The 27,404-nt window shown below is 41.6% G+C and overlaps 1 protein-coding gene and 1 long non-coding RNA gene across 7 annotated transcripts in view; both read left to right on the forward strand.

Annotated features, from left to right (window-relative positions):
• Nucleotides 1–53: 53 nt before the first annotated feature.
• On the forward strand, nt 54–6,724 carry LOC140600010 (uncharacterized). The gene is made up of 3 exons (XR_012003182.1): nt 54–174; nt 383–434; nt 6,624–6,724. It is a non-coding gene; the product is annotated as an uncharacterized lncRNA (long non-coding RNA).
• Nucleotides 6,725–6,834: 110 nt separating this feature from the next.
• Nucleotides 6,835–27,404, forward strand: part of MEMO1 (mediator of cell motility 1) — a 123,983-nt gene continuing 103,413 nt past the window's right edge. For 2 of the 6 annotated variants that reach the window (XR_012003184.1, XR_012003183.1), the window contains exon 1: nt 8,646–8,959. Coding sequence is in view for 4 of the 6 variants with exons in the window: in XM_072767372.1 (XP_072623473.1) it covers nt 8,770–8,959 (190 nt within the window). In the remaining 2 variants the exon portion in view is untranslated. Of the gene's footprint in view, nt 6,984–7,552; nt 7,778–8,639; nt 8,960–27,404 lie in introns of those variants that run through there. The other 4 variants (XM_072767373.1, XM_072767374.1, XM_026016045.2 and 1 more) reach the window with 4 other exon arrangements.

Genomic DNA, 27,404 nt, shown 5'->3' on the forward strand with positions numbered 1-27,404 from the left:
GTTCAGTTATTTTCATGAATTCCTTCTTTCTTGGGTCTTAGAGTACTGCAGGATGAAAATACACCAGAGTCGAGTTCAACATAAAATAAAAAAATCTCTGCCAGCTTTTCTCAGCGTTGTCCCTGGACCTCTTGGAGGGTGGGATCTTTGCATCTTCAGTTTTTAATACCAGAGGTAACTAATTCACAGTGAAGTTGTAGTACTGTTATAAGCATTGTGGAGAGTGTACAATATCCTTCATTGCCAGAACACTTGGTGGTAATAATGTAATAGTAGCTGTCTTTTATTGCAATTCTATGTGTCAAACATAATTACCATTTTACTTAAATTATCTTTAATACAGCAACTCTACAAAGTAGATATTGTTATTCCCATTTTGCAGATGAGGAAACATTTGGAGGGGTTTAAGTGACTTGCTCAAGATCACATTGCTGGTAAGTGCTTGAATGGCATTCAAACCCAGTCCTACCAATGTGTTGCTGATAGTTAAGTGAGAAGTGCTTGTGCAAGTTCACATCATTGCTTATTTGGCAATAAAAAACACCAACCAGTCCTATTTGGGGGTCTGCTCACTTTGTCCTGTATGAAAAAATTAAGATAACTCATGAGCTCAGAAAAAAGAGAACTGTCTGAAGAAAGCCAGGTAGGAAGAATATTCATTAAGAGAAGCAGTTCTTAGTGGGGAATGGCTTCGCCCTCTCACCCCAAAGGACTTTTGGCCCTGTCTAGAAACATTTTGGTTGTCACAACTGAAGTAAGGTGGAGTTCTACTGGCATCTAGTGGGTAATGATCAGGAATACTGCTAAATATCTTAAAATACACAGGGCAACCTGCATGCCCCACCCATCCCCAAGAATTATCTGCCACAAAATATCAGTTAGTGTTAAGATTGAGAAACCCTGCATAGAGGGGAACCTGGCTGGCTCAGTTTGTGTCATACAGTGCTCGATCTCAGGTCATGAGTTCAAGCCCCACATTGGGCCTAGAGTTTACTTACAGGAAAGAAAAGAAGACCCAGTTTTGGAGGAATGTTAAAGATATGTGTCCAAGCTAAACACGTGAAGGTAGTTGAGGTATAAAGTATGCTGATGAGGTATGTCTTACAGTTCACTTTAACACAGGAAAAAGCTTATTTCAGTAGGAGTGACTCTAGTGGGGAGGTGACATGGTTTTGATTTAAAATTGCAGATCTGTACAATTTGCATAAGAAAAGCCTGTAGCAATTGAGATCTCTTGCTTATATAGTAGTTTCCATAAATACTAATTCCATCAGATGCATTTTGGTTATTTAGCTAAATTCTACATAATCTGCTCAATTTTTTGGTGATATTTTAACATTTGATTAAGTGCTAATTGGGTAATTTTTTATTAAAACATCAATAATTTTATCATCTTAATGGTAGTTCTTCATCTGTGATTCACATCAGAGCCACTTGGGGAACTTTTCATATATATTTCATATATAAACAGCCCCTGAGAGCCTGATTAAATTGTGATAGAACCTGGCTTCTGAATTTGCCTCTTTGAGGCATTCTGATATACACTTCTGGTTAACCACCAGTTAGAAGTAATGCAGTACTCTGCGTATGCTCCATAACTTCTAGTGTTGTATTGAATTATCTTTGACTTGGGGCTTAAATTACTCAATCTTGAAATTGATACTTTTTAAAGTAACAGCTGAGAATAGGCATATCTTTTGCTGCAATGTACGTGCTGCTTAACAGTACTTAACATGTACTAGGCACCATGCTAAATACATGAATTGTTATATAATCCTCAAAATCCTGTGAGGTAGGTTAAATTTTAATACCTCATTTTTAGATGAGCAAAGTGAAATTTTGTTAACTTGTTTAAGGTTATAGAGGAAAGTAAATTTGAGGCAGGGATTCAAACTCAGCTTAATGCTAAGTTTCCCTTAATGCTATATTACCCTCTGCTCTAATGCTCTCAGGTATGTTTATAATTTTTCCTTGGGGGAAAATCAGTCTGCCCATGTGTGTGTAGTAGAAGCCCTTTTATCCAGTTGGTAGGTGAAAAAGTGAGTCATGGTAGGGAATCCTAAATGACACTGAATAGATTTTTTTTTTTAAGCTTAAAAATGTTAATCTATATTAACTTGGTAATATTTTCATTTCAATCTTTTATCTGGGTATGGGTTCTCTGATTGGAATTCTGTATCATTTTTCTCCCTTAAATCACTCCTATGATGTATGGTCTGCATATTTCAGTATCAGTTTTTTTGAAAGTAGAGAATGCTTTTTTTTCTAGACATTTAAGAAGTAATTTGTAGAATCCTATGCTTGTTTCATGATTTTTTTCTCCAGCCTTCAGTCATCTTACCTGCCTCTAATTTGACAGTTTTTACAAAGTCTTTCCAAAGCATTCTACCTAATTTTTGTACACCTTTTGCATTATGTGTCTGTATTTCATTGGTTTATGTAATGTTTAATTAAATTATGTAATGGTAGTATCTAGTACAACTGGCATAAGTAAGGTGGAGAACACTATTGACCCTTGTTAGGTATGCACACAAACCTGAGAGGAGACCGCAATCATGTGAGAGTTTCCTAAAAAGTGTAATCTACAAGCTTATAGAGTTCAACTTTATTTTACGATGGGAACGGAGAGCATCACTTACTCCACTAAGCCAGTGAACTGAAAACCAGTTAAGCACATTTCCCTGTACTTTGATGAGGTATTTTACAAACCATGCCTACCCTTCGAATACTTAATGGATAGGTTATGGTTCAGTAAACAAATACAGAAATAGAATGGGAAGTCCTATATGTTATAGAATGAATTCTTGAATTACGTTGGTAGGTAGGTTAGTGGGAAGACCATAGAGCAAATTAGGCATAGATTCATAGGGGAAATAGAGACCTTGAATTGAGAAAAAGAAAAATGGTTTGGATAGAATGATGACATTGTCTATTTAATTCTGGTGGTCTTTTGGGAAGAATATTGAACCTTTGCTTAAATCTCATTTAGGAGAAGGCATGTCGGATTTTTAGAATTGATAACTTCCTGTTAGAAACTTGATAGAATGGTTGTAGGGATAGCATAATAATATAGCCAGATATTTTTCTGGACTGGATTCCAAAAAGGCATTAACAAATTGGAGGCCTGATACTTATCATCAAACTGTAGAAATGAGGGACAAAGGTGAAAGCTGTAAATGGCTATCACTGAGAATCTATTTATTTAAAAATCTCTACATTTAAATTAGGAAAGTAGGAAAGTAATATAGTGGAAAATAGGTCACCAGATATAAAAGGGCCAGGCAGTAATGAATACGAATTTTGTTTAAAAAAAAGTTAAAATCTTTTAACTCTGTTATTTCATTTCTGGGAATTCTAAATAATATTAACAATAAGCTTGAAAAAAGTTTTATAAAATTTATTTCAAAAAATTGGAAATGAACAAATTTTCCTCTTAGTAAGAATCACTAAATACATACTTAGTGACTATTCAGTGTCAGGTACATAGTTAAGTATTTAATAAATATTACTTACCAAGTTTGGCTTCTAATGGAAGGGCAAACTTGACTGACTCTAGATTATAGTACTAGTTTGTGGGTTTTTTTTTTTTTTTTTTTTTTTTTTTTTACTGAATTATAGTTGACACACAATGTTACATTAGTTTCAGGTTTACAACACAGTGATTCAGCATATGCTATGCTCACAAGTGTAGCTACTGTCTGTTACTGTACAGTGCTATACAATACCATTGACTATTCCCAGTGCTGTACGTCTCATCCCCGGAACTCAACTCATTCCCTAAGTCTGCACCTCCCACTCTCCGCCAATTTTTGGTCATTTCCTTCCTCCCCTTTGGCAACCACTAGTTCGTTCTCTGTGTTTATGGGTCTGTTTTTGCTTTTTTGTTTATTCATTTGTTTTTTAGATTCTACATCTAAGTGAAATCATAATGGAGTACCATTTTAACTGATATCAAAAGAGCATCTTTATGCTAAACTCTTCTCAAGTTTGATTTGTTCAGAACTCTGGTTTTATTCTACAATATTTTTTGGATATGGGGCTTTTAGTAATTAGTGGACTTCTTAAGCTGTCTGCTATGGATAGCATTTTATAAAAATGGTCAATTTAATATTGCCATGTAGGTTTCAAAAATCAAGCCTAAAGATGTAAGTATTTTGTGTGTGTAGGTACTGTATGTACATGGCACAAAATTCCAAAGATACTCAAAAGTTTAAATCTTTTGTCCATCCTTGCACTTCCGCCACCTAAACATATTGTTACTAATTTATTGTGTTTCCTTTTAGGAGTATTCTGTGTATAATCAAGTGTATGAGGATACTTATAAGTATTCTGTTTTACACAAATGGTAGCATACTTTACACACTGTTCTGCAATTTGCTTTTTCCTCCCCCCCCACCCAGCTCTCCATACAGTATACAGCACCACCTTAGTCTTTTTAATGGGTGTGTATGTATGAATATATCCTAATGTAACAAGTCTCATATTGATGGATATTGTGGTTGTGCTAGTTGTTTGCTAATACAGACTGATGCAGTGAATATAGGACATGTTTTTTTTTTTTTAAGATTTTATTTATTTATTCATGAGAGAGACAGAGAGATTGGCAGAGACACAGGCAGAGAGAGAAGCAGGCGCCCTGCAGAGAGCCCGATGCAGGACTTGATCCCGGGTCTTCAGGATCACACCCTGGGCTGAAGGCAGACACTTAACCTCTGAGCCACCCAGGCGTCCCAAGGACATGCTTTTTTAGAACATATGTTGGGTTATTGATGTTGGGTTCTGGGACTAGTGGTGCCCTATTTATTATTATTCTACTTTATAAGAACTCTCTATTAGTGAGGACTTCCTCCCTGCCTTTGCTATGACTGATGTTTATGGAGTGTCAAACCCAAATCCCTAGTAGATATAATGGAAATTGTTAATAATAACACGGAAATTGTACAGTATTGCCAAACAGACTTCTTCTGGGATGTGAAATGAGTATTTTGCATTACATGGATCTCCATTAATTTAGGGGAGGTAAGTGAATAGTTTCAACAAATTCCTTTAAAGAGTCTCTCCTTGAATAAGGTAGCTAAAGAAAGATGGAAAGAAGGAATCATGATGGGATATATTGAGAGCATTCTCGAGATAATGGAAGATCTTTGAACCTTTTACTTCTCTTGGCATTGTGGTCTTTGCTTAACTGGACCAGTAAGAAAACTCCTCTGGGGAAAGAAGCCTCCAACAGAGCATTTTCCTATGGAGGATGCTTAAATTTAAATTAGGTTACTAGTTTGGAATGAATCCTGAGATTGTTCCTTGGAGTAGAGGATAATGATAAAAAGAAACAAAGAACAGCTTATAAATTGTTTTCAGAATACTTTCATTTTACTTCATGATTCTCACTGCAAGCCTGTGAGTTAGATATTGCTGTTTGCATTTGACAGATGAGAACGCTGAGGTTTAAAAGGTCATGTTAGTAGATGCCGTGATCAGCCTGAAATACCAAGCTTTCTTAGTTGATCGTATCCAGTGTCCCCTTCCCTCCTTTTCTGGGGCCATAGAAGCAGAATCAGGAATCATGGACTTTGTGAGCTATTACTGCTTATCAATGCCATGCCAATCATATCAGCAGTTTTCCTTTTCTTGAAGTTTATGATGAAAAGTTTACCAATTTACCATGTCATCATTTACCACTGAATTTTGGTACTCTGTGAAGAGTACCATGGAATTAGAGCTGCCCCTCATCTTTTTGGGACATCCCTTTGGCACTACTTGGCACATCCTTTTTTTTTTTTTTTTTTTTTTTTGCTGTGTAGTATGTTAACATTTGGGCAGGTTAGTGGTTAGAGGGTTAGAAATGGGGTAAAGAAATGCATATCAGTGGAGATTTTTTCGTCTAATAATTGTGTAGAAAAAGGTGTGAAAGTCAGAAATGTTCCAATAATTGACCAGACTTTTAGGCCTGGGATGTCACACAAGATCCTTGGGCCTTAAAGCTGAAAAAGTGGGAGGAGGGGTGGGAATAGGAGAGTCAATTAAAACAAAAACAAAAACAAAACTGTATTATGACATTAGGGAAACTTGAATATTAGGCAGCCAGTTATCCGGTTTGAACTCTACCAATGATCTGTTCAGTATGAAATTCAGATTCTTTCACTGAAGACGTGCAAGTTTTTCTTAACTCTCTTCCCGGTTTTGGAATGATCTGCTTCATAACGATGCTACCTTGGTCTAAGATATCCTACTTCTCTGTGATTCTTCAATAGTTTTAGAGGAATTCTTTGTTCCTGACACTTATGTGAAATACTGGGATTTATAAGAGGAGGGGTTGTAAATAATGTTTGTTGCATGCAATACTCCGTCAGGCTCTACATTTATTACCTGATAATCCCAGGGGCACTCCTTGATACGCTATCCCCTTTTCATAGGTGGGAATAACTGAGGCTAGCCTCGCTATTTTCACACTTGAATCTAATTAGGGAGTGAAGACATGCACCTTGCATACATCCGTATACAATGAAACAGGATAACTGTTTACAGTGTCAAAGCCACGATTAGGTGTAGGAGTGGCCCCGGGAAGCAGCGGCTAGCGTTTGAGGGGACCCCTGCCCTCATGCCATGTGCCTGTTCCTCTACAGGAACTTCGTGAAGGAGGCCGCAGGCTCGCGTCCCCGGGAGTGGAACCTCGGGCGTGTGGACGCGCTCGACGTCCGCGTGTGTGCCCAGGCGGGGAGGGCGCGCAGCAGCGGCCCGCGGGAAGCGGCGGCGGCGAGCCCGGGGCGCTCCTCGCGCACGGAAGGGGGAGGGGGAGGGGCAGGGGGAGGCGGAGGGGGAGGGGGAGGCGGAGGCGGAGGGGGCCGGCCCGCGGCGGCGCCCGCTCCCCGCCCCCGGCCTCTGCTGCCGCTAAACCCCGGAGCGCGGAGCGTGCACGCGGCGATCTCGGCGGGCCCGGCCGCGGCTGCTGGGCATGCTCAGTGGGCAGGACCCGCTAGTGGCGAGTAAGGAAGCGCTGGCTCCTCCGCGGCTCTGCCTTCCCCGGTTCAGGCCCCGGCCCTGGGCTTTCGTGCGCGCGGAGCTGCGGCCGCGGCCGCCTCCCCGCGGGGCCTGTCCGGCCTCCGCCGTTAACCTCGCGGCGCGGCCGCAGGAGGAGCGGGGCGGGGCGGGGCGGGGCGGGGCGCGCGGGCCGGCGGCCGGGCCCTGCCGGGGTGGGGGCGGGGGCGGGGGCGGGGGTGGGTGCGGGGAGTCCCGCGGGGGCGGGGGGAGGGGAGGGGGAGGGGGAGGGGGCGGGCGCGGAGTCACGGGGGTGGGGTCAGCGGCGCCGGCTGGGGAGGCCGGCGGGGAGGGGGCCGTGGGGGCGGCTCGGCGGAACCAGCCGCGGCCGGGGAGCGGCGGCGAGGCCGGGGGCCGGGGCCAGGGCTTTCCGGGCTTCGGTGAGGCCGCCGCGGGCCCCATCTTCCGGCGCTCGCCGGCGCTCGTGCTGATTGTCGCTGCCGCCGCCGCCGCCACCGCCCCGGCTGCCATCTCGTCCTCCCGGGCCGCCGCCGCCGCCGCCGCCGCCGCCTCCTGGGCCGGGCCGATCCCCTCCCCGCCGCCGCCGCCGCCGCCGCCGCCGCCGCCGCCTCCTCCTGGGCTGGGCCCGCGGCGTCTCGTCCCCTCGGGGAGCCGCTCCCGCCGCCGCCGCCGCCGCCTCCTCATTCATCCTCGTGCACCATAGGCGGCACAGGCACCAAGATGTCCAACCGAGTGGTCTGCCGGGAAGCCAGCCACGCCGGGAGCTGGTACACAGCCTCAGGTAGGGCCCCAGGCCGGCCGGCCCGCTCGGCCCGGCCCGGCTCGGCTCGGCTCGGCTCGGCTCGGCCCGGCTCGGCTCGGCGGCCGCGGACCGCGTGCGGAGGGGGCGCCCCCCCGGGCATCCCGCGGCGCCGCCCGCTCGCCGCCGAGTGTGGGGCGGACGGCGGCGCGCGCCCTGCCGGGGCCAGGCTGGAGGCCGGGACCCGAGCCCGCCGGCCCCCGCCCGCCCCGGCCCCCGCCCGGCCCCGGCCCCGGGAGGACGGCGCGCCCGGCGGGGGAGGCAGGTAGGACCGGCGGGCGCCCCGGCCTCCCCTCCGCGGTGCCCGGCTGCCTGCACGCGAGCGCGAGCGCGGGCGCCGGACTTTCTCACGCCGCCGCGCTGGACGCGGGGTCCCCGCCTGCGAGGTCGCCTGGGCGGCGGGAGGCCCTCCCCGGGGTTCGCGGGGCCCGTGTGTGGGGGCAGGGGCAGGGGCGGGGGCAGGGGCAGGGGCTGCCGGGCAGGGCTGCCGCGGGCGGCGGGCGGCCTCCCAGCCCTTTTGTCAGTGTTTTCATTGTTACTGTCCGTCGCGGAAGGGGCAGCGGGACCTGGCCTCGGCGCGCCGGCCTCCCCCCGCGGCCGCGCCAGCAGCAGCCCGCCCGCCCTCCAGCCCTCCCGCCCGCCCGCCCGCCCGGCCGAGCCGCCCTCCCCTCCGAGCCGCCCGCCCGCCCGCCCGGCCGAGCCCCAGCCGCAGCCCCAGCCCCAGCCCCAGCCCCAGCCCCAGCCCCAGCCCCAGCCTGCGAGCGGGCCCGGGTCTCCGCCGCCCCGGCGCTCCGTCAGCGCCGCCCACGAACACGCGAGCCCTTTTATGTAAGAGCCTAGGGACGTTCCCGTAGTGAGCTGCTGGGTTGGGGCGACGGCGTTCCCCGGGACTACTTCCAGGAGTCCTGTTTCTGGCGAGTTAACAAAGAAAGTTCCCCCGTGATTCGTGCGGTGACCAGACCCAACTTTCACCGATGCGGATCTCGCATCCCCGCGTCCCCCTCGCACGGAGCCGGGCCGGGCTGGCGGCAAGGCCGGCGAGGCGGCAAGGATCTGGGGGAAAACTCCTCTCTCCGAGTCGCTGCTCCTCGGGGCTCGGAAACACTTGCGCTCTCCCGGCTCGCAGGAGAGCCCCAGCGCCGGGACGCAGGAGAGGCCTAACAGGTAGCCCGCTGCGGCTTCGTCCCGAGCGGATGCGGATGGCATCTGCTGGCTCGGCGGCCCCTTCACCGGTTCGCACAGCCCGACAGTGTCCGCCGAGCCCTCCGTGGTGGGCATCTGGGGATGTGCCCGCCACTGCGCTTCCAGCCGCTGGCACAGCGGGATCGAGGTCGAGAAACGGGAGTCCCCGGGGCCTTTGCGTTGCCGACGCTCGATCCATCAGTGCATGGGTGGCCTCTCCCGGGTTGTGAGTCTCTAAGCCGCTTTCTTCACTGTGTTCTGAAGGGGTAGGAAGCCTCCGTGCTCACTTTCATGGCCATCTTTTATTTCTTTTGGTTTTGTTTCCTGTATCTCTCTATAAGTGTTTTAGACTTTTTCATGGAGTTTGCCTTGACGTTTGGGCAAATGATCCTGGAGGAATTTTTATAGATTCTTGAATATTCTTTAGGTAGTAAAATAAGGTATATCTCGCACTTTGGACTTGAAACGACTTCTTCAGTAACCTCAAATATAAGAAGAATCGTTTAATCTAGCCCCAAACATTCTCTGATTATAGCTATTTATCAGTAGTGAGTGAACACAAACTATTTCCTTCTTTTTTTGGGTATAAGTGTAATTTTATTTTTTTTTACAGTGTTATATTAGTTTCAGGTGTGTACAGTATAATGATTCAACGATTCCTAAACTGAACTATTTTCTCAGACATTTGAAATGCAATCTTATTTCCTTAAATTCTCAGTAAAGTCAGTAATGCCACTTTGATAATGTGAATTGTCGTAGAGAACCTTATTGTTAAAAAAATTCAGAGCATGTGTGGCGTGTGTGTGTGTGTGTGTCTATATGTATGTGTGATTTTAAACTTAAGTAATGATAAGGGATGAATTTAAAGCAATGTGGTTGTAAAAGCTTATTTCATATTTTAAAAATAAGTAAAAATAGAGAAGTAAACTTTGACTTGGTCTAACAACTTACTTCACATTACCCCAGTGTACCTAGGTTGATAGCATTGACCATCGGAAAAAATTTTACTTGTGTTATTATTGTTTCCCTAGTGAACTATTTCGAAAAACTCGAGTAATAGAAGAGACAGATGTGGTTGTGGTTTGTCATTCTGTCTTTTCTACAGCATTCAGATCATGTCCATAGAATTAAAGTATTCGGTTACTGTTATAGGTAAGGGTGAAATCACATTTGCATCAGTTACATAGCTAGCTAAGAAAAAAAAAGTGCATGTGCATATATGTTACATATCAATACACATAAATATCTTCATTGTTATATGCTAAATCCATTGATAGAAGTATAAATTATTCTTTATTCTCAAGGAATTTACAGTTTATTTGAAGTAAGTCATAAGATGGCAAATACATTTTGGATAAATTGAGATAGGGCTTTTAGGAGTTCTGAGGATTATGGAATCACTTCAAGGTAGGATTTGAACTGTGCTTTGAAGGAATGGTACTTAGGTAGGTTTGGAGAGGAGAAGAAACTTTGGGGGAACACCACAAAATACAGAGGCAAATAATATAAGTAGATAAATTTAATAAGAATGAATGGTTCATACTGGGGTATAGTTCTTGAGCCTGGAGTATTAAATTGGTGCTAGAGTATGGATGCCTGTGAATGCTATGCATCATAGTGATTTGATTTATTCAGTAGGTAGTCAGGACCAAGGGGGAAGTTTCTGAGTAGGGAACTAATATGGGAGTAGCATTTTAGGAAAATTAATCTCCTAGGAAGGTTAATCCTCATTTCTTTACCGGTGTATAGCTGGACTCAGCAAACTATGCCCACAGGTCAAATCCGGCCTGCGGCCCTCATCATGAGCAAGTCTACCAGCTAAGAACAGTTTTTAATTTTCAAAGGGTTTAAAAAACAAACATAAGTGCCGTTGAAACCGTCTGTGGCCCGTAAAGCCTAAAATATTTATTATTTGGCCCTTTACAGAAAAATATGCCGACCTCTAGTGTAGGTTAGTGGTTCTCAAAGTGGGATCTCTAGACCCAGCAGCATAATGTATCTGTACTCTGTATTTTCTCCATATTTATTCTAGCTTTTATTGCATTATTTCAGGCTCTTACTATCTTCTCTCAAGACAGTTTTAACTGCCTCCTAACTAGCCTTATCCTCCTTAAGTTCATCCTCTGCATTGCTCCCTGAATAATCTATCTATCTGACCACATAATTCCTTTGCATAAATCTCACTGACCCATCTTGCCGTTTGGAAGAGGTCTAAGTTTCTTCATGACTTGGCATCCTACTATCTCTTTGACCACTCCTTCTACCCCATCTCAGTCCTTGTTTTTACCACCCTTAAGCAACATGTAGCAGCTGTAATTGTTTCTTTAAATATACTGTGCTTTTTACTCAAGCTGTTTGCTCTGATGGAATGCATTTTGCCTGGATAATTCCTACTCTTCTTTTAAAGACTCAGTTGTTCATACCTTCATGATGGCTGTCCCGATACCTGACCTCTCTAGGTTGTTTTTGTTGATCCTTTGTAATTCTGTAATGTCCTGTGCATATCTCTGTACATTTATTTGGTTATCTGTATGTGTGGTCATCATCTTTTTTTTTTTTCTTTCCAAGATTTATTTATTTATTTTAGAGAGAGAGAGGGAGGGAGAGAGCATACACATGAGTTGGGGGGAGGGACAGAGGGAGAGGATCTCAAGCAAACTCCCTGTTTATGACCTATGAGATTACGACCTGAGCCAAAACCAAGAGTTGGATGCTTAACTGAGCCACCCAGGTACCCCTGTATGTGTGGTCTTCTGTAAGATTAGGAATTCCTTGAAGCTTGGGACAGTATCTTACTAATTTTTGGTACCTTAAATACTCAGCACAGATTTTGTACATAGTAGATACTCAGTAAGTATTTGAATGAATGAGTGTTAAAGTGCTTGACATATAGTAAATATGGCAAAGGTATTGATTGTTTAAATCCTGAAGAGCAGCAGGGGTGATTAAGGACCATTGCAGTTAAATCTCTGAGGATAGTATGGGTGAAGAATATTAGTGGTGGGAAAGGATTAGAAATCCTGATTCACCAGTTGGGACCCCATTTTATCTAAGTTTTTTTTTTTTTTTTTTTTTAAGATTTTATATATTTATTTGTGGAAGTGGGGGAGAGAGATCACTGAGCAGAGGGGAAAGGCAGAGAGAGAATCAGACTCCCTGCTTAGCTGGGAGCCCGATGTGGGACTTGATCCCAGGACTCTGGGATCAACGACTTGAGTTGAAGGCAGACACTTGATCAACTGAGCCACCCAGATGCCCTAAGATTTTTTTTTTTTTTTAATTTATTGATTCATGAGACACACACACACAGGTAGAGGCAGAGAGGCAGAGGGAGAAGCAGGCTCCATGCAGGGAGCCAGACGTGGGACTCGATGCTGGGTCTCCAGGATCAGGCCCTGGGCTGAAGGTGGTGCTAAACCCACTGAGCCACCCGGGCTGCCCCCGGTCTAAGATTTTTAAAGAAGTGTGACATACATATAGAAGAGTGTATGACTAGATGAATTTTCACAAAATAAGTACATTTATGTAATCAGCACCCAGCTTAAGGAACATAGAAGTACTGAAATCCCCAACCCTTACTGTGTTCCTTGTATTCTAACACTAGAAAAATTTTGTCTGTTTTCGAACTCTATATGAAGTAAAATCATAAAGTATTTCTTGTTTGAGCTGCTTCTGCTCAACATTACATTTATGAGATTAACCCTTATTGTGTTGTAGTTTGTTTTTTCTCATTGCTGTTCTCTGTTGTGTGAATATACCAGAGCTTATCCTACTACTTATTCTACTGTTGGTAGATATTAGAGGTTTTGCTGCAAGGAACTCATGTATGTATGTGGACTCCATGCCTAGTGTGGGTGTGGAGTCCAATGCAGGGCTTGAATTCAAGACCCTGAGATCAAGAGTCAGACACTTAACCGCCTGAGCCATACAGGTGCCCCTGCAATAAACATTTTTGTACTTTTTTTCTGGCGAACACACATGTATATGTGTGTGTGTGTGTGTGTGTGCGCGCGCGCACGTGCGGCATTTTGGGTATATACCTTAGAGTGGAATTATTAAGTCATGGTTATGATATGCTCATTTTATTAGATTATGCTAAGGTTTTGGAAAGTGGTTTTACAAATTTACACTCCTATCACCAGTGTATGAGAGTTCTAGTTTTTCTTTGTCAGCATTTATTATTGCCACTCGTTTTATTTTTAGTTGTTCTGGACTGGTGTGTGCTGGTATTGCATTGTAGTTTTTTAATTTTCTTTTCCTGATGACTAATAAAGTTGAGCACCTTTTCATATTAGGGACCCTGTTTTTTTTTTTTTAATTAATTAATTTATTTATGATAGTCACACACACAGAGAGAGAGAGAGGCAGAGACACAGGCAGAGGGAGAAGCAGGCTCCATGCACCGGGAGCCCGACGTGGGATTCGATCCCGGGTCTCCAGGATCACGCCCTGGGCCAAAGGCAGGCGCTAAACCGCTGCACCATCCAGGGATCCCCTAGGGACCCTGTGTTATTGGCCATTTGGATTTTGCTTTTGTGAAGCCTTTAAGTATTTTGCCTTTTTTTTCTATTAGGCTGTTTACTTTTTTCGTATTGAAGTATAGTTTACATATTCTGGTTATAGTCTTGTTGGTTATATGCATTGCAGATGTAGTTTAATCTGTAGCTAGTTCTTTTAGGATCTTGGTGTTTTGGTGAATGAAAGTGCTTAAAGAAGTCCTGTTTATCAATTGGTTAGTCCTTTTTTGTTTCCATTTTTTTTTCTTAATGATTTTATTTATTCATGAGAGACACAGAGAGAGGCAGAGATATAGGCAGAGGGAGAAGCAGGCTCCCCTCCCTGCAGGAGCCTGATGTGGGACTCGATTTTGGGTTCACACCCTGAGTGGAAGGCAGACAGACCCTCAACCACTGAGCCTCCCAGGTGTCCTGGTTCCATTTTTGAAATCTTTGCCTGTGTCAGTATCTTGAAGTTCCTTTCCTGTGTTTTCTTTTTAAAAACTTTGTATCTTTTTACTTTTCATATTTAGATCAATAATTCATTTCGTTGATGGCTGTATGTGTAATGGAGTTGGTACATTACATACATTTTTTTTGTTGAACCAAATGTAGATACAGGAAAAGTATACAAGTCAAGTGTATACTTTGATGAATATTCACAAATTTGACATACTGTATGTAACCAGCCCTTTAGATCAAGAGATAGAACGTTTTCAGCATCCCAGAAGGATACATTACATTTTAATATTTTTTGAAATCGGTTTATTTAAGTCAGGTATTTGTATCCAAATGTATATTTAATGTGGGGACTCCCTCCCTCCCCTGGAAAATGGTTGTTGTATTGGTGGTACATCTTGTAATTATTGGTGTCTTAGAATTGAGGAAATATATCAAAGGCAAATTATTTCAAAGAGTATTAAGTGTTTGTTTGTATGATCTATATCTTAATGCGGTTTTACTTTTTGAGTTGTTTTCATTCATTTTGCTGTATTTCTAAACATTTAATAAAATGTATCAGGGTTCTGTAGTTGGAAAACCACGGTTGTTTAATTTTTTTGATATGTGCCTTGAGTTTCGGGTGTTGAAGTACATCTTAGTGTGTGAAAAATTGAAAAACTGACCAATAAAAAACATTCTTCTTTGAAGAAAAAAGATTATATAATACTTAGTTTTAAAATTCACTTTTTAGGGGATCCCTGGGTGGCGCAGCGGTTTGGCGCCTGCCTTTGGCCCGGGGCGCGATCCTGGAGACCCGGGATCGAATCCCGCATCAGGCTCCCGGTGCATGGAGCCTGCTTCTCCCTCCGCCTGTGTCTCTGCCTCTCTCTCTCTCTCTCTGTGACTATCATAAATAAAAAAAAAAAATTAAAAAAAAATAAAATAAAATTCACTTTTTGGGATCCCTGGGTGGCTCAGTGGTTGAGCGCCTGCCTTCGGCCCCGGGGCGTGATCCTGCAGTTGGAAATGGAGTCCCGCATTGGGCTTCTTCCATGGAGTCTGCTTCTCTCTCTGCCTGTGTCTCTGCCTCTCTCTCTCTCTGTGTCTGTCATGAATAACTAAATAAAATCTTAAAAAAAAAAAAAAACTAACTTTTTTAGGGGTGCCTGGGTGGCTCAGTTGGTTAAGGGTCTGCCTTGGGCTCAGGTCATGATCTTAGGGTCCTGGGGTCAAGCCCCACATGGGGCTCCCTGCTCTGTGGGGAGCTTGCTTCTCCCTCTCTCTCTGCCTGCAGCTCCTTCTGCTTGGGCTCTCTGTCGAATAAATAAATAAAATTCTTTAAAAAAAATTACTTTTTTAGGTTACTAAATATAGTGGTCTGTATGCAGATTTTTTTTCTTTGCATTTCATCCTGCTATTTTACTTGGAGAAAAGCAACACAAAGAAAGAGCAAATTTAATAGGCAAACTGTTGAGATTATTGCTTGATTACCTCTGGCTCTTTCTTACTTTCCTTCATGTTTTTTTCTCATATAATTTCCAAATCAAAATCATTTTCTTTCTTAGCTCCATGATGCAGTTTGTATTTATCTGTTTTTGGGTTTTTGTCCATTTGGAAGACCATGATGATCATAAAAATGCCCTTCATTAAGCTTATTACATAGGTACATTACATATATTTGAATATAAGCTGTAATCCTCAAAAGGACGCTACAAGGTTGGTATTATCTCCATTTATGGATGTGGAAACAATGAGTCAGAGAGGTTGAGTAACATGTTTAAGGTGTAGTAAGTGGAAGAGTCTGACTCCAGGGAGCCAGTCTGACTCCAGAGAGGTATGGTGAGATATGTTGTCCCAAACATTGAACCTCTCTGTTCCATTTTAGATTTTCCCCAAACTATTGACATTTAACTCACACTTGTATATAATTTATGGTTTATAAAGCATTTTCTTTCTTTCTTTCTTTCTTTTTTTTTTTTTTTAAGATTTTATTTATGCATTTGACAGAGAGAGCATAAGCAGGGAGTGTGGCATGCAGAGGGAGAGGGAGAAGCAGGCTCCCTGCAGAGCAGGGAGCCCCATGTAGGGCTTGACCCCAGGACCCTAGGATCATGACCTGAGCCAAAGGCAGACGATTAACTGACTGAACCACCACTCTAAAGCATTTTCTCATACATTTTTGATTTTCACAATAAGCCTGTGATTAGGTATAGGATAGATGAGGCAGGCAGGACTTTAATCTACCCCCTCCTTGCTATTTTATTGATGAGAAACTAAGACTTGGAGGAGGCTAAATTTGCGAGTCATACTACTGGTAAACAGTGAGCTAGGATTTGAACATAGGTCTTTTGGCTGAAGGCTATTGTTTTTTCTAATTGTAGTGGTTCTGGAGTAAGAAAGAAGTTGAATTATTTGGAATCGGTAAGCATCTCTATAATTTTAAGTAAGTAGATTATAAAATAATAAAATTGTGACTAGAAACACTTATGAATATTGACTATTATTCATAGAATGTAAATACTGACAAAGGAATTGTGTTTGTGTGTATGTGTGTGTGTGTGTGTGTGTGTGTGTGTTTTAGGCTAGTCCCAGATTTAGATTCAGGCTTAGGAAAACTTTTTTTTTTTTTAAAGATTTTCTTTATTAGAGAGAGAGAGAGAGAGAGAGAGCAGTAGGGGAAGGGGTAGAGAGAGAATCTTCAAGTAGATTCCCTGCTGAGTGCAGAGTCCAACCGAGGGTTCCATCCCACAACCCATGAGATCATTACATAAGCCTAAACCAAGAGTCGGATGTTCAACCAGCTGAGCCACACAGGTAGCCCACCATGATCTGTTTTTAAGTAGCCTATCCTCCTCCATCTTAAGCTCATTGCTTTTCTCTCTCTTTTTAATTTACTTTTTTGAAAATCTTGGAGCATTTTGTCATCTAAGATGATGCTGGTGGAGATGTGTATTACTACATATAGCTCATGTAACATTGAAGATTCCATTTATATCATCATAATACTTATGCTTTTAGTAACCTAACTTTAATATGTTTTCATTTGGAAAAGTTTCTTTTTTTTCCTTTTCTGATCAATCTCACCATTCTCCAGATGGATGGATATTCTGGATTTCCTTCTAATTTCTAAAAACTAAATAGATTAGGATTAAAGAACTACCTGCTGATTTTGGAAGAAACAGTGTATATTGTTTTTTCACAAGAGCAAGTAGGGAAGGGGCACAGGAAGAAGCAGACCCCTGCTGAGTGGGGAGCCTGACTTGGCTTGATCTGAGACACTGAGATATGACCTGAGCCAAAGGCAGATTCTTTTTTTTTTTTTTTTTTTTTAAAGATTTTATTTATTTATTCATGAGAGACACACATAGAGAGGCAGACACAGGCAGGGGGAGAAGCTGGCTCCATGCAGGGAGCCCGATGTAGGACTGGATCCCGGGTCTCCAGGATCATACCCTGGGCTGGAGGCGGTGCTAAACCCCTGAGCCACTGGGGCTGCCCCCGAAGGCAGATTCTTAACTGACTGAGCTACCCAGGCACCATAGGCCTAGCAATACTTGACACTTTTGGAGAGGCTTTATTTAACATTGTGATTCAATCTTGAATAAACTGAATTCTCTATGAAAGGTATTGCTCTAGGGACTAGTTTTGTAGCTGGCAATGAAACAAAAATCCCTAGAGTATATGTTCTATTTGGAGAAGAGACAATAAATAAGGTAAATAAGTAAAATATATAGTATGTTAGATACAGGAAAGTGCTGGGGAGAATTATCAAGCAAATAAAGTAGGGTTTGCTGGTGTGTAGAGAATGTTTAGGATGGGAGAGAAGTTTGCAAGTTTAAATAACATCAAAAGAGAAGACTTCATTTGAATAACATTTGAGTGAAGATTTGAAGTAGATGACAGAGCAAGCCTTGCATTCTAGATAGTTTTAGGGTACAGTAAGTTCAAAGGTCCGGAGGCTAAAGCAGATGTGAAGTGTTTGACGAACAGTGGGGAGGCCTTTGCAACTGGTATGAAGTGATCCTGGAATAGAGTAGTGTGATATGATGTTAAAAGTAAATGGCTGGAGGGCAGCCCTGGTGGCTCAGCGGTTTAGCGCCACCTTCAGCCCAAGGTGTGATCCTGGAGACCTGGGATTGAGTCCCACATCCCATTTTTTTTTTTTTCCTGGGGTTCACAAAAGGCCAAGGACCTAGGAGTTTTATTCAGAGAGATTCCATATTGGATCTCTCAAAATGACAGATTCAAACTAACATGCTTATCTTTTCAATTAAACTGCTATAAGGAGACTACAATTGAATCATTTCTACTAGATATCCAGATGTTATAGTATAAATTGGTATGCTAAATTGTAAGATGAAAAGAAGATCATCTTTTGAAGCTCCAGTGTAAAACAAAGACAATAGAAAATCCTAAGTCTGGTTACTAAATCACTTGTACATTTCTTTTCTACTAGTGAATCATCTGAATTAAGAGTTGTACTTGGAGAAATTTTAAGAGATACCCATTTGACTCGAATAAACACCATTAAATGTATCATCTTGATTCACAATTTCACAGAACCCATCCTGCATTCTTTTCTCCCATGTACCTCTATGGTACATGCCTGCCTGCATGGAGCCTGCTTCTCCCTCTGCCTGTGTCTCTGCCTTTCTCTCTCTATCTCTCCTGAATAAATAAAATAAAATAAAATAAAATAAAATAAAATAAAATAAAATAAAAAAAAAGTAAATGGCTGGAGCAGAGGCACAGAGGTGTTGTGGTCAGATAAGTCTTGAAGACCACTGTAAGGACTTTTCTTGAGTAAGACTGCTATTGGAAGGTTTCGAGCAGTTGATGACATGATCTAATTTAGATTTACTAGAATCACTTGACTGCTATTTTGAGCATTGGGGAGTGGTGAAGACAGTGGCAAGGGCAGAACTAGAGAGACCAGTTGAGAGGAAAGCAGTAGTCCAAGTGAGAGATGATAAAGGTTTGGATTGAGTAATAGCAGTGAGGTGGGTAGGAAGTGGTTGGTTATTGGTTATATTTTGAAGATAGAGCTGAAAGGATTTGTTGCCATACTTAAAAGTAGGGTGTGAGAGAAAAAAGACAGGAGTCATGGATATTTTTTAAGGTTTATCCCTTAGCAATTGCAGTAATGGAGTTGCTACCATCTGAGGTATGGAGGACTTAAGAGAAAAAAATTGAGGGAGGCAGGTTAGTGAGTCAGTTTTGGTTTGTTAAATTTTGAGGTGCTAGCTTTACAGTTACGAGGGTACATGAACCTGGTAGTTTAGAGAAGAGGCCTAGACTGGAGATGTAAAATTGGGGATTACTGGTATTTAAAGCCAAGTGTCTGGGTGAAGTCACCACAAGAATGAGAATAGCTGGAAGAAAGTTTCATGACTGAGCCTTAAAACATTTCTAACCTGAAGAGGTTGGAGTGATGAGGGAGATCACATAAGGAAGACCGATTAAGCATTTCATTAGGCAGAGAATGAGATATCCTGGGAGCCAAGTAGAGAAAATGCTTAAAGACGTCTCAGCACAGTTTATATATTTAAAAATATTTTATTTATTTGGGAGAGAGAATGAGCAAGAGAGAGTGAAGAGAGAGTGAGAGTGCGTGCTCAAGTAGGGTGGAGGGGCAGAGAGAGGGAGAAGCGGACTCCTCGCTCAATAGGGAGTCAGATGCAGGGCTTGATCCTAGAACCCCAGGATCAGAACCTGAGCCCAAGGCAGATGCTTAACCAACTGAGCCACCCCGGCATCCCATCAGCAGTTTATATAGATTTGTCGGGGTGTTTTTTCTTTCACATACATATTTAAGTCTGGTCTGAGCTGCTCTCGTCTTCTAATCTCATTTACCATTACTAGAGCTTAACTCTTAACAGTTGCCTAGTTTCCATTCTGTTCTTTACACAGCAGAGAGAGGGAGATCTTTAAATATGTGAATGAGATAATATCCTTTTCTCAAAACCCTCCCCTTATACTTACAAATCACATTCAAAATTCTTAGGCTTAGAAGGTCTTACGTACTCTGACCTCTGGTTAACTTTCTGATTTATCTCCTACCACTTACCCTTTAGTGTTCCAGCCATTCTGGCCCCCTTCTGTTTCCCAAATATATAAAACTTATTTCTGCCTAAGGACTTTTGCAGGTATTGTAAGATTGGCTAGTTCTGGCTGAGTAGCCTAGGAAAGGTTCTTTTTATTGGTTACCTTATTTTGCTAGTCACAACTAGGAGAATTAGGAAGAGGTGAAAATGGGTGGGATAGTTTTTCCCAAAATGTTCTGAGAAACAGTAGTCCCTGGAGATGCCTTTGCAGAAAGGCTTTATCGTCAAATAAGTTCAGGAAATGTTGCATCTGTTTTTCTCCCTTGGGCCCAGACAAGTAACAATAGACTTGTTTTATGGCTCATTACATGGTCTGTCTTGGTGAATGTTCTGTGTTCATTTGAAAATAATGTATGTTTTCTGTAGTTGTGGGGTAGAATGCTTTCTAAATGTTAATTAGGTTAAGCTGGGTTATTATATTTAAATCATCTATATTCCTATTGATTTTCCTTATTATATATGTTAATTCCTGAGAGCAGTGTTGAAATTTCCAACCATAATTAAGGATTTGTGTATTGTTTCTTTTAGTTTTGTTGATTTGTCGTTTCATGTATTTTGAATCTATTATTTGATGTACATATTTGGGATTGTTTTCTTGACTTGACTGTTATTACTTATATTCCTCTTTATATCTGGTAATTTTCTTGTTCTGAAGTGTTCCTTATATTATATTAATAAAACCAGGCCAGCTTTCTCATGGTTAATGTTTGCATGGTACATGCCTTTCCGTCTGTGTCAGTGGTCAGCAAGACTACATTCAGGTTTGATGATTTCTTAGAAGGACTCATAGAACTCAGAAAGACTGTTATATACAGGTAGGGTTCATTACAGAGGAAAGATGCAGATTAATATCGAGGAAAGGAAAAGGTACATACAGTGGAGTACAGGAGAAACCTGGTGTAAGGGTCCAGTTTGTCCTCTCAGTAGAATTGCTCTGACAGTATTTCATTCTCTCATCAGTGATGCATGACAACAAGAATGAAGTCCTGCCAGCCAGGAAAGCTCACCTGGGTCTTGGTATCCAGGGTTTTTATTGATGTGTATGGGTGTGTGTGGGGGTGTCCATCTTTGTAGGCATGGAACACTGTTGTGATTTGCCTTCACTAATCAGTCTCCAGCCCTCCTGTCTTTTGCAGAGCTCAGAGTGATACAGGTGTGGCCTAGGGTACCAGAAAAACAAAAACAGGCATTTACTATAAATTATATTGTTAGCTTAAACTATCTAGCAAGGCCCTAGGTATACAAAGATACTTTTTTTTTTATTGTAGTCAAATATACATGGCATACAATTTTCATTCTTACCAATTTCTAAGTGTACACTTCTATGGCATTACGAACTTTCATACAATTTGCTATTATCCCCAACAGCCATCTCTAGAATGTTTCCCTCACTGAAAGTCTGTACCTATTAAATCCTAGCTGGTCATTGACTCCTCTCCCTATCTCCTGGCAACCACTCTTCCACTTTATATATGAATTTGCCTATCTTAAGGTGCCTCAGGTAAGTGGACTCATGTACAGTATTACCTTTTTTGTCTGGCTTATTTAGCATGTTTTCAAGGTTAATCCATGTTGTAACATGTCTCAGAATTTTATTTCCTTTTTAGGCTGAATAATATCCATTTTATGTATATACCATATTTTGTTCATCATTCATCTGTTGATGGACAGTTGGGTTGTTTGTACTTTTTGGCTTTGTGAATAGTAATGCTATGAATGTTGGTATCTGCTTGAGTCCCTATTTTTAGTTGTTCTGGGTATATATCTAGGAGTGGAATTGCTGGGTCATATGGTAATGCCATGATTCTTTAAGGAATTAGCAAACTGCTATCCACAGCAGTTGCACTATTCTACATTCCTTCCAGCAATGCTCAAGGGTTCTATTTCCTTCACATCCTTGCCAACACTTGTTTTTTCCTATTTTTTTTTTTTTTGATAATAGCCATCCTAATGAGTGTGAAATTGTATCATTATGGTTTTGATTTGCATTTCTCTAATGACTAATGATTTTTTTAAAAAATATTTTTTATTTATTTGAGAGAGAGCATATGCATGTGAACAAGGGGTGGGGAGAAAGAATCTCAAGCACATTTGCTGCTGAGTGATGAGCCCTTTGAGGGGCTTGATCTTTCCACCCTGAGATCATGACTTGAGTCAAAATCAGGAGTCAGGGCAGCCCTGGTGGTGCAGTGGTTTGGCGCCGCCTGCAGCCCAGGGTGTGATCCTGGAGACCAAGGATCGAGTCCCACGTCGGGCTCCTTGCATGGAACCTGCTTCTCCCTCTGCCTATGTCTCTGCCTCTCTCTCTCTCTCTCTCTGTGTGTGTGTCTCTCATGAATAAATAAATAAAATCTTTAAAAAAAAAAAAATCAAGAGTCAGACGCTTTACTGACTGAGCCACCCAGACACCCTGACATTACTTCTTTTTAGCACTTTATAAATATTCTATTGAATTTTGGCTTGCACAGCTTCTGAGAATTCTGTCATTTTTTTTTAAAGATTTTATTTATTTATTCATGATAGACACACACAGAGAGAGGCAGAGGGAGAAGCAGGCCCCATGCAGGGAACCCGATGTGGGACTCGATCCCGGGACTCCAGGACCATGCCTGGACCGAAGGCAGGTGCCAAACCGCTGAGCCACCCAGGGATCCCCTGAATTCTGTCATTTTTTAAAAAAAGTTTGTTTCTCTCAATACAATGGTTTATTCTTTTCCTGTGGTTGTGTTAAAAATTTTTTTTTTAACTTATTACTGTTTTCTCATCATTTATATGCCTTTGAGTAGTCTCTGAGTTTATCTTTTTTGGGATTTGCCAAGTTTCTTGGATCCATAGATTATAGTTTGCATCAAATTAAAAAAATATTCATAATAATCATTATCACCTCAAATACCCCTTGTTTTTTTTTTTAACCCCTTGTTTTCTAGACTCCAGTTAAAAGTATGCTAAATAGCTTGATGTTATCCTGTAGTTAATTGGGAATTATTTTTTTCCTCTCTGTGCTTCCCTTTGGATAATTTCTTGCTTTTGCTTTATTTTCAAGTTCACGGACTTATTTTTTATCTTGTGCAATATCTAAATTTGTTTTTCGTTCTATCAGTGACTTTTTTTTTTTTTAAGATGTTATTTGTTTATTCATGAGAGAGATACACAGAGAGAGAGGCAAAGGGAGAAGCAGGCTTCCTGTGGGGATGCTGATGCGGGACTCAATCCCAGGACCTGGGATCACACCCTGAGCCAAAGGCAGACGCTCAACCACTGAGCCATCCGGGTGTCCCTATCAGTGGTATCTTTTAAGTATAAAAGAGTTGGGGCATCTGGGTGGCTCAGTGGTTGAGCGTCTGCCTTTGGCTTAGGTCATGATCCTGGAGTCCTGGGATTCATATTTTTTCACATTTATATTTTTTTAAAAATTAAAAGATTGAAAGGCTCATTCCTGTGCCACCCTTGTGTGTTTCATGTTCCCTTTCTCTTATAGGTATATGCTTTTATCAATTTCTTGAGTGTCCATTGTTTTGTTAAGCATAAAGAAGCACATATGAATGTATTATCATTACCTACACCTTTTCAGCAAGTGGTAGTATAGTGTATAATTGTTTTATACTTTTTGTACTTAACAAATTTAATAATTGAAAGTCTTTTTATGTTCTAACATGGAGAGTCATTATTCTGCTTATCACACCCCCTTTTTGATTGCTTATTCTGGTTCTTCAAAGGAAGATAGTTAAGGTGTATTCAGTAAGGTGACCCAGAGTTGAATAGCTAAATAAAATATCATTAGATCTCCAACAGTTATTTTTCAAACTTTTCAAACTCAGTCCCTTTTTACTCCTCAAAATGATTGATTACCCCAAATGGCTTTTTTTAAAAATGTGAATTATATCTATCAATATCTGCCAAATTAGAAACTAAAACTGAGGAACTTTTAAAATATTTACTTCTATTTAAAAAATAATAAAAACTCATTCCATGCTTTACTATTAATAGCATTTTTAATGAAAGTAACTGTATTTTCCAAAACAAGAAAAATATGATTGGCATTTGTTACATTTTTGCAAATACCTTTAATGTCTAGCTTAATAGAAAACAGCTGGAGTCTCATATCTGTTAAGTTACTGCATTCGTTTTGTTGTGATGCATTGTTTAACCTGAACCATATCAAGAAATACAGATATGAAATTGGAAAAGGGCAGAGTATTTTAATGGACTTTTCAGATAATTTTGGATATCCTTTTTTGATACGTCACTAAAGCTAAAGTTGTAATTTTTAAAAATTGTTTTATTGAAATATAGTTGACATATGATGAATTATACATATTTAATATGCCTGTGAGACTGTCAGCATCAAGGTGATGTGCTTCTAAAGGCAGTTTTAGAAAAAAGATTAATTCCAATTTGTGCTTTTTTTTTTTAGTTATTTTTAAGATTTTTTATTTATTTATTAGAGAGAGAGAGAGAAAGAGAGAGAGACAGGCAGAGGGAGAAGCAGGCTCCATGTATGGAGCCTGACGTGGGACTGGATCCCGAGTCTCCAGGATCACGCCCTGGGCGGAAGGTGGTGCTAAACCACTGGGCCACCGGGGCTGCCCGATTAATTCCAATTTGGAATTAGAAATCCTAGCAATGCAGGGTATTTATTTATTTATTTACTTAAGAGAGAGGTGAAAGAGAGACCATAGAAGTGGAAGAGGTAGAGGGAGAAGGAGAGAGACTCTCAAGCCCACTCTGCATGGAGTGCAGGCTTGATCTCACAACCCTGAAATCACAACCTGAGCTGAAACCAAGAGTTGGGTGCTTAATCGACTGTGCCATCCAGGCACCCCAACAATGAAGTTTTTATACTATTCTTTTGTTAAGATCTGTCTATCCTCCACTTAAAGTGGATCTTTCATCCATGCAGAATTTTTATAACACCGTACATTAGCCATTTGGAAGACATTTGTTCCTTGGGTTATGCAGGTCTTGTAAATGTTTATATATTTTATCGTTTATCGTTTATTTATTTACTTATTTATTTTTTCATTCATCGTTTAAAAATCACATTTGTTAATACACCATTCTTATCAGAAAAGTCTATGACTTGGGAAGCTTTTAAGCCCATAATGATAGAAACAAATTTTGCAGAATTTCAGGTTTCTCAAAACTTGAATTTATAGCCAGCAGTATATATTGACAGTTGTTTTCCTTAATGTGATAGACTCACTATTGATTTTCAAGGAAATATCTGCTAAATACCCAAGATTAAGTAAGTAACCATTTTTTGTCAGTCAATCTTTCAAGAAAAATGGTATTCCATAAAAAAGTGGCTAGGTCAGCTTGCAACTCATGTTAAATTTTTTCCCTTGGGAGAACCATCATGCTTCCCATTTCAGCACACAGAATACTGAAAAGTGTGTACTCAAGGGTTGAAATATAATAAAATGTGTAATATTTATAGCTGTAGCTCATCAAAGATGTTCCTAAATGAAACTGGATTTTTTTTTAAAAAAAATTTTATTTATTTATGATAGGCACACAGCGAGCGAGAGAGAGAGAGAGAGAGAGAGAGAGGCAGAGACACAGGCAGAGGGAGAAGCAGGCTCCATGCACCGGGAGCCCGATGTGGGATTTGATCCCGGGTTTCCAGGATCGCGCCCTGGGCAAAAGGTAGGCGCTAAACCGCTGCGCCACCCAGGGATCCCTGAAACTGGATTTTTAAAAAAGTTTGTTGAGTGTGTTTGGTAATGAAGACTGTAATGACTGCTATATTGTTTAGTGCTAATAAGATGCTAGCAGTTACCTAGTTATTTTTGAACCATCAAAGTAAATGCCAATAGAGTGAAAGAAGCAAGTAATGTTTTTCATATTATTATGAAAATGATTTTAATCTGGTGGACCTTCTGAAAGGATCTTGGAGATCCCCAGGAATCTGCAGATGTTACTCTGAGAACTGTTAATAGAAATCCTTACTTTTTCCTTGGCAGTTGTATTAACCTCTTCCCCCAATCCCACCTTTTTTTTTTTTTTTTAAAGATTTCATTTATTTATTCATGAGACACACACACACACACACACACACACACACAGAGAGAGAGAGAGAGAGAGAGAGAGAGAGAGAGAGAAAGAGAGAGGCAGAGACATAGGCAGAGGGAGAAACAGGCTCCATTGCCGGGAGCCCGATGTGGGACTCGATCACAACCTGAGCCAAAGGCAGACGCTCAACCACTGAGCCACCCAGGCATCCCTTTTAAGAACTTTTTATTTTTAGGGGATCCCTGGGTGGCTAAGTGGTTCAGCGTCTGCCTTTGGCCCAGGGCACGATCCTGGAGTCCCCGGATCGAGTCCCACATCGGGCTCCCTGCATGGAGCCTGCTTCTCCTTATGCCTGTGTCTCTGCCTCTCTCTCTCTCTCTCCTCTGTCTATCATAAAATAAATAAATAAATAAATATTTAGAAAAAAATAATGTTTTAAAAAAAAGAACTTTTTATTTTTAAACCACTATTCTTCATTCAATGTTTATTATAAACATCTTAAGGCCTGATCAGATTTTTTTTTTTTTAGTTCTTTCTGCTATTTCATATAGCTTCCCATTATAGTTAGAATAAAACCTAAACCATTTTACCAGCCCTACAAGAATGTTTATGATGTAGTCCTAGTCTCCTTCTCCATCGTTCTTCACTATAATTCAGCCACATATTCCCTCTTACTGGAAATCTCTCTCCCTGAGAACTTCACAGCATTTGGGATTTCAGTTTAATTTTTACTTTCACAGAAAGGCCTCCTTTAATCCCTATCTATAGTAATTTCTCCCCTGGTCACTTCTTTATTATCTCTTTACCACAGTCAAATATAGAGACAAGTAGTACCAAGTGTAGTAATATAACACATGATACCTTATGACCCTTCCAATCTGGTCATAACTAAGTCAGGAATGGGGGTCTGAACCCAAGAAAAGCCAATTTATAGGCTGGCAAACAGCCAGTAAGATAGCCTCAGGAGTTGAAGAATTCTACACAAAACAGAAATGGAGACTCGATAAACTAAGCTGTGTCCAACTACAGAGCTTTGTCCCTTCTACTTTTCACAGTTTATGTTAGTCAGCATCACCAATGAAGAAGTCGACCCTGAAATCATATATTTCCAAATCCCTAAAATATAAGCTGTAATGCTGAAAGTGGTAATTCATCTAAAATACTTAATCCAAAAGAATTCTTGGATGGTTATAAACAGCAAGGTTTTATCTTATTTATTTACAAATTTCCCGCCAGAAATTACTGTTATTCCCTCTTATACTGGTTTTAACAACTATTTAGAATCATACCTATTGGGATCCCTGGGTGGCGCAGCGGTTTGGCGCCTGCCTTTGGCCCGGGGCGCGATCCTGGAGACCCGGGATTGAATCCCAC

The sequence above is a fragment of the Vulpes vulpes genome, chromosome 8 (genome assembly GCF_048418805.1).
Source record: "Vulpes vulpes isolate BD-2025 chromosome 8, VulVul3, whole genome shotgun sequence".
Taxonomy (NCBI): Eukaryota; Metazoa; Chordata; class Mammalia; order Carnivora; family Canidae; genus Vulpes; species Vulpes vulpes.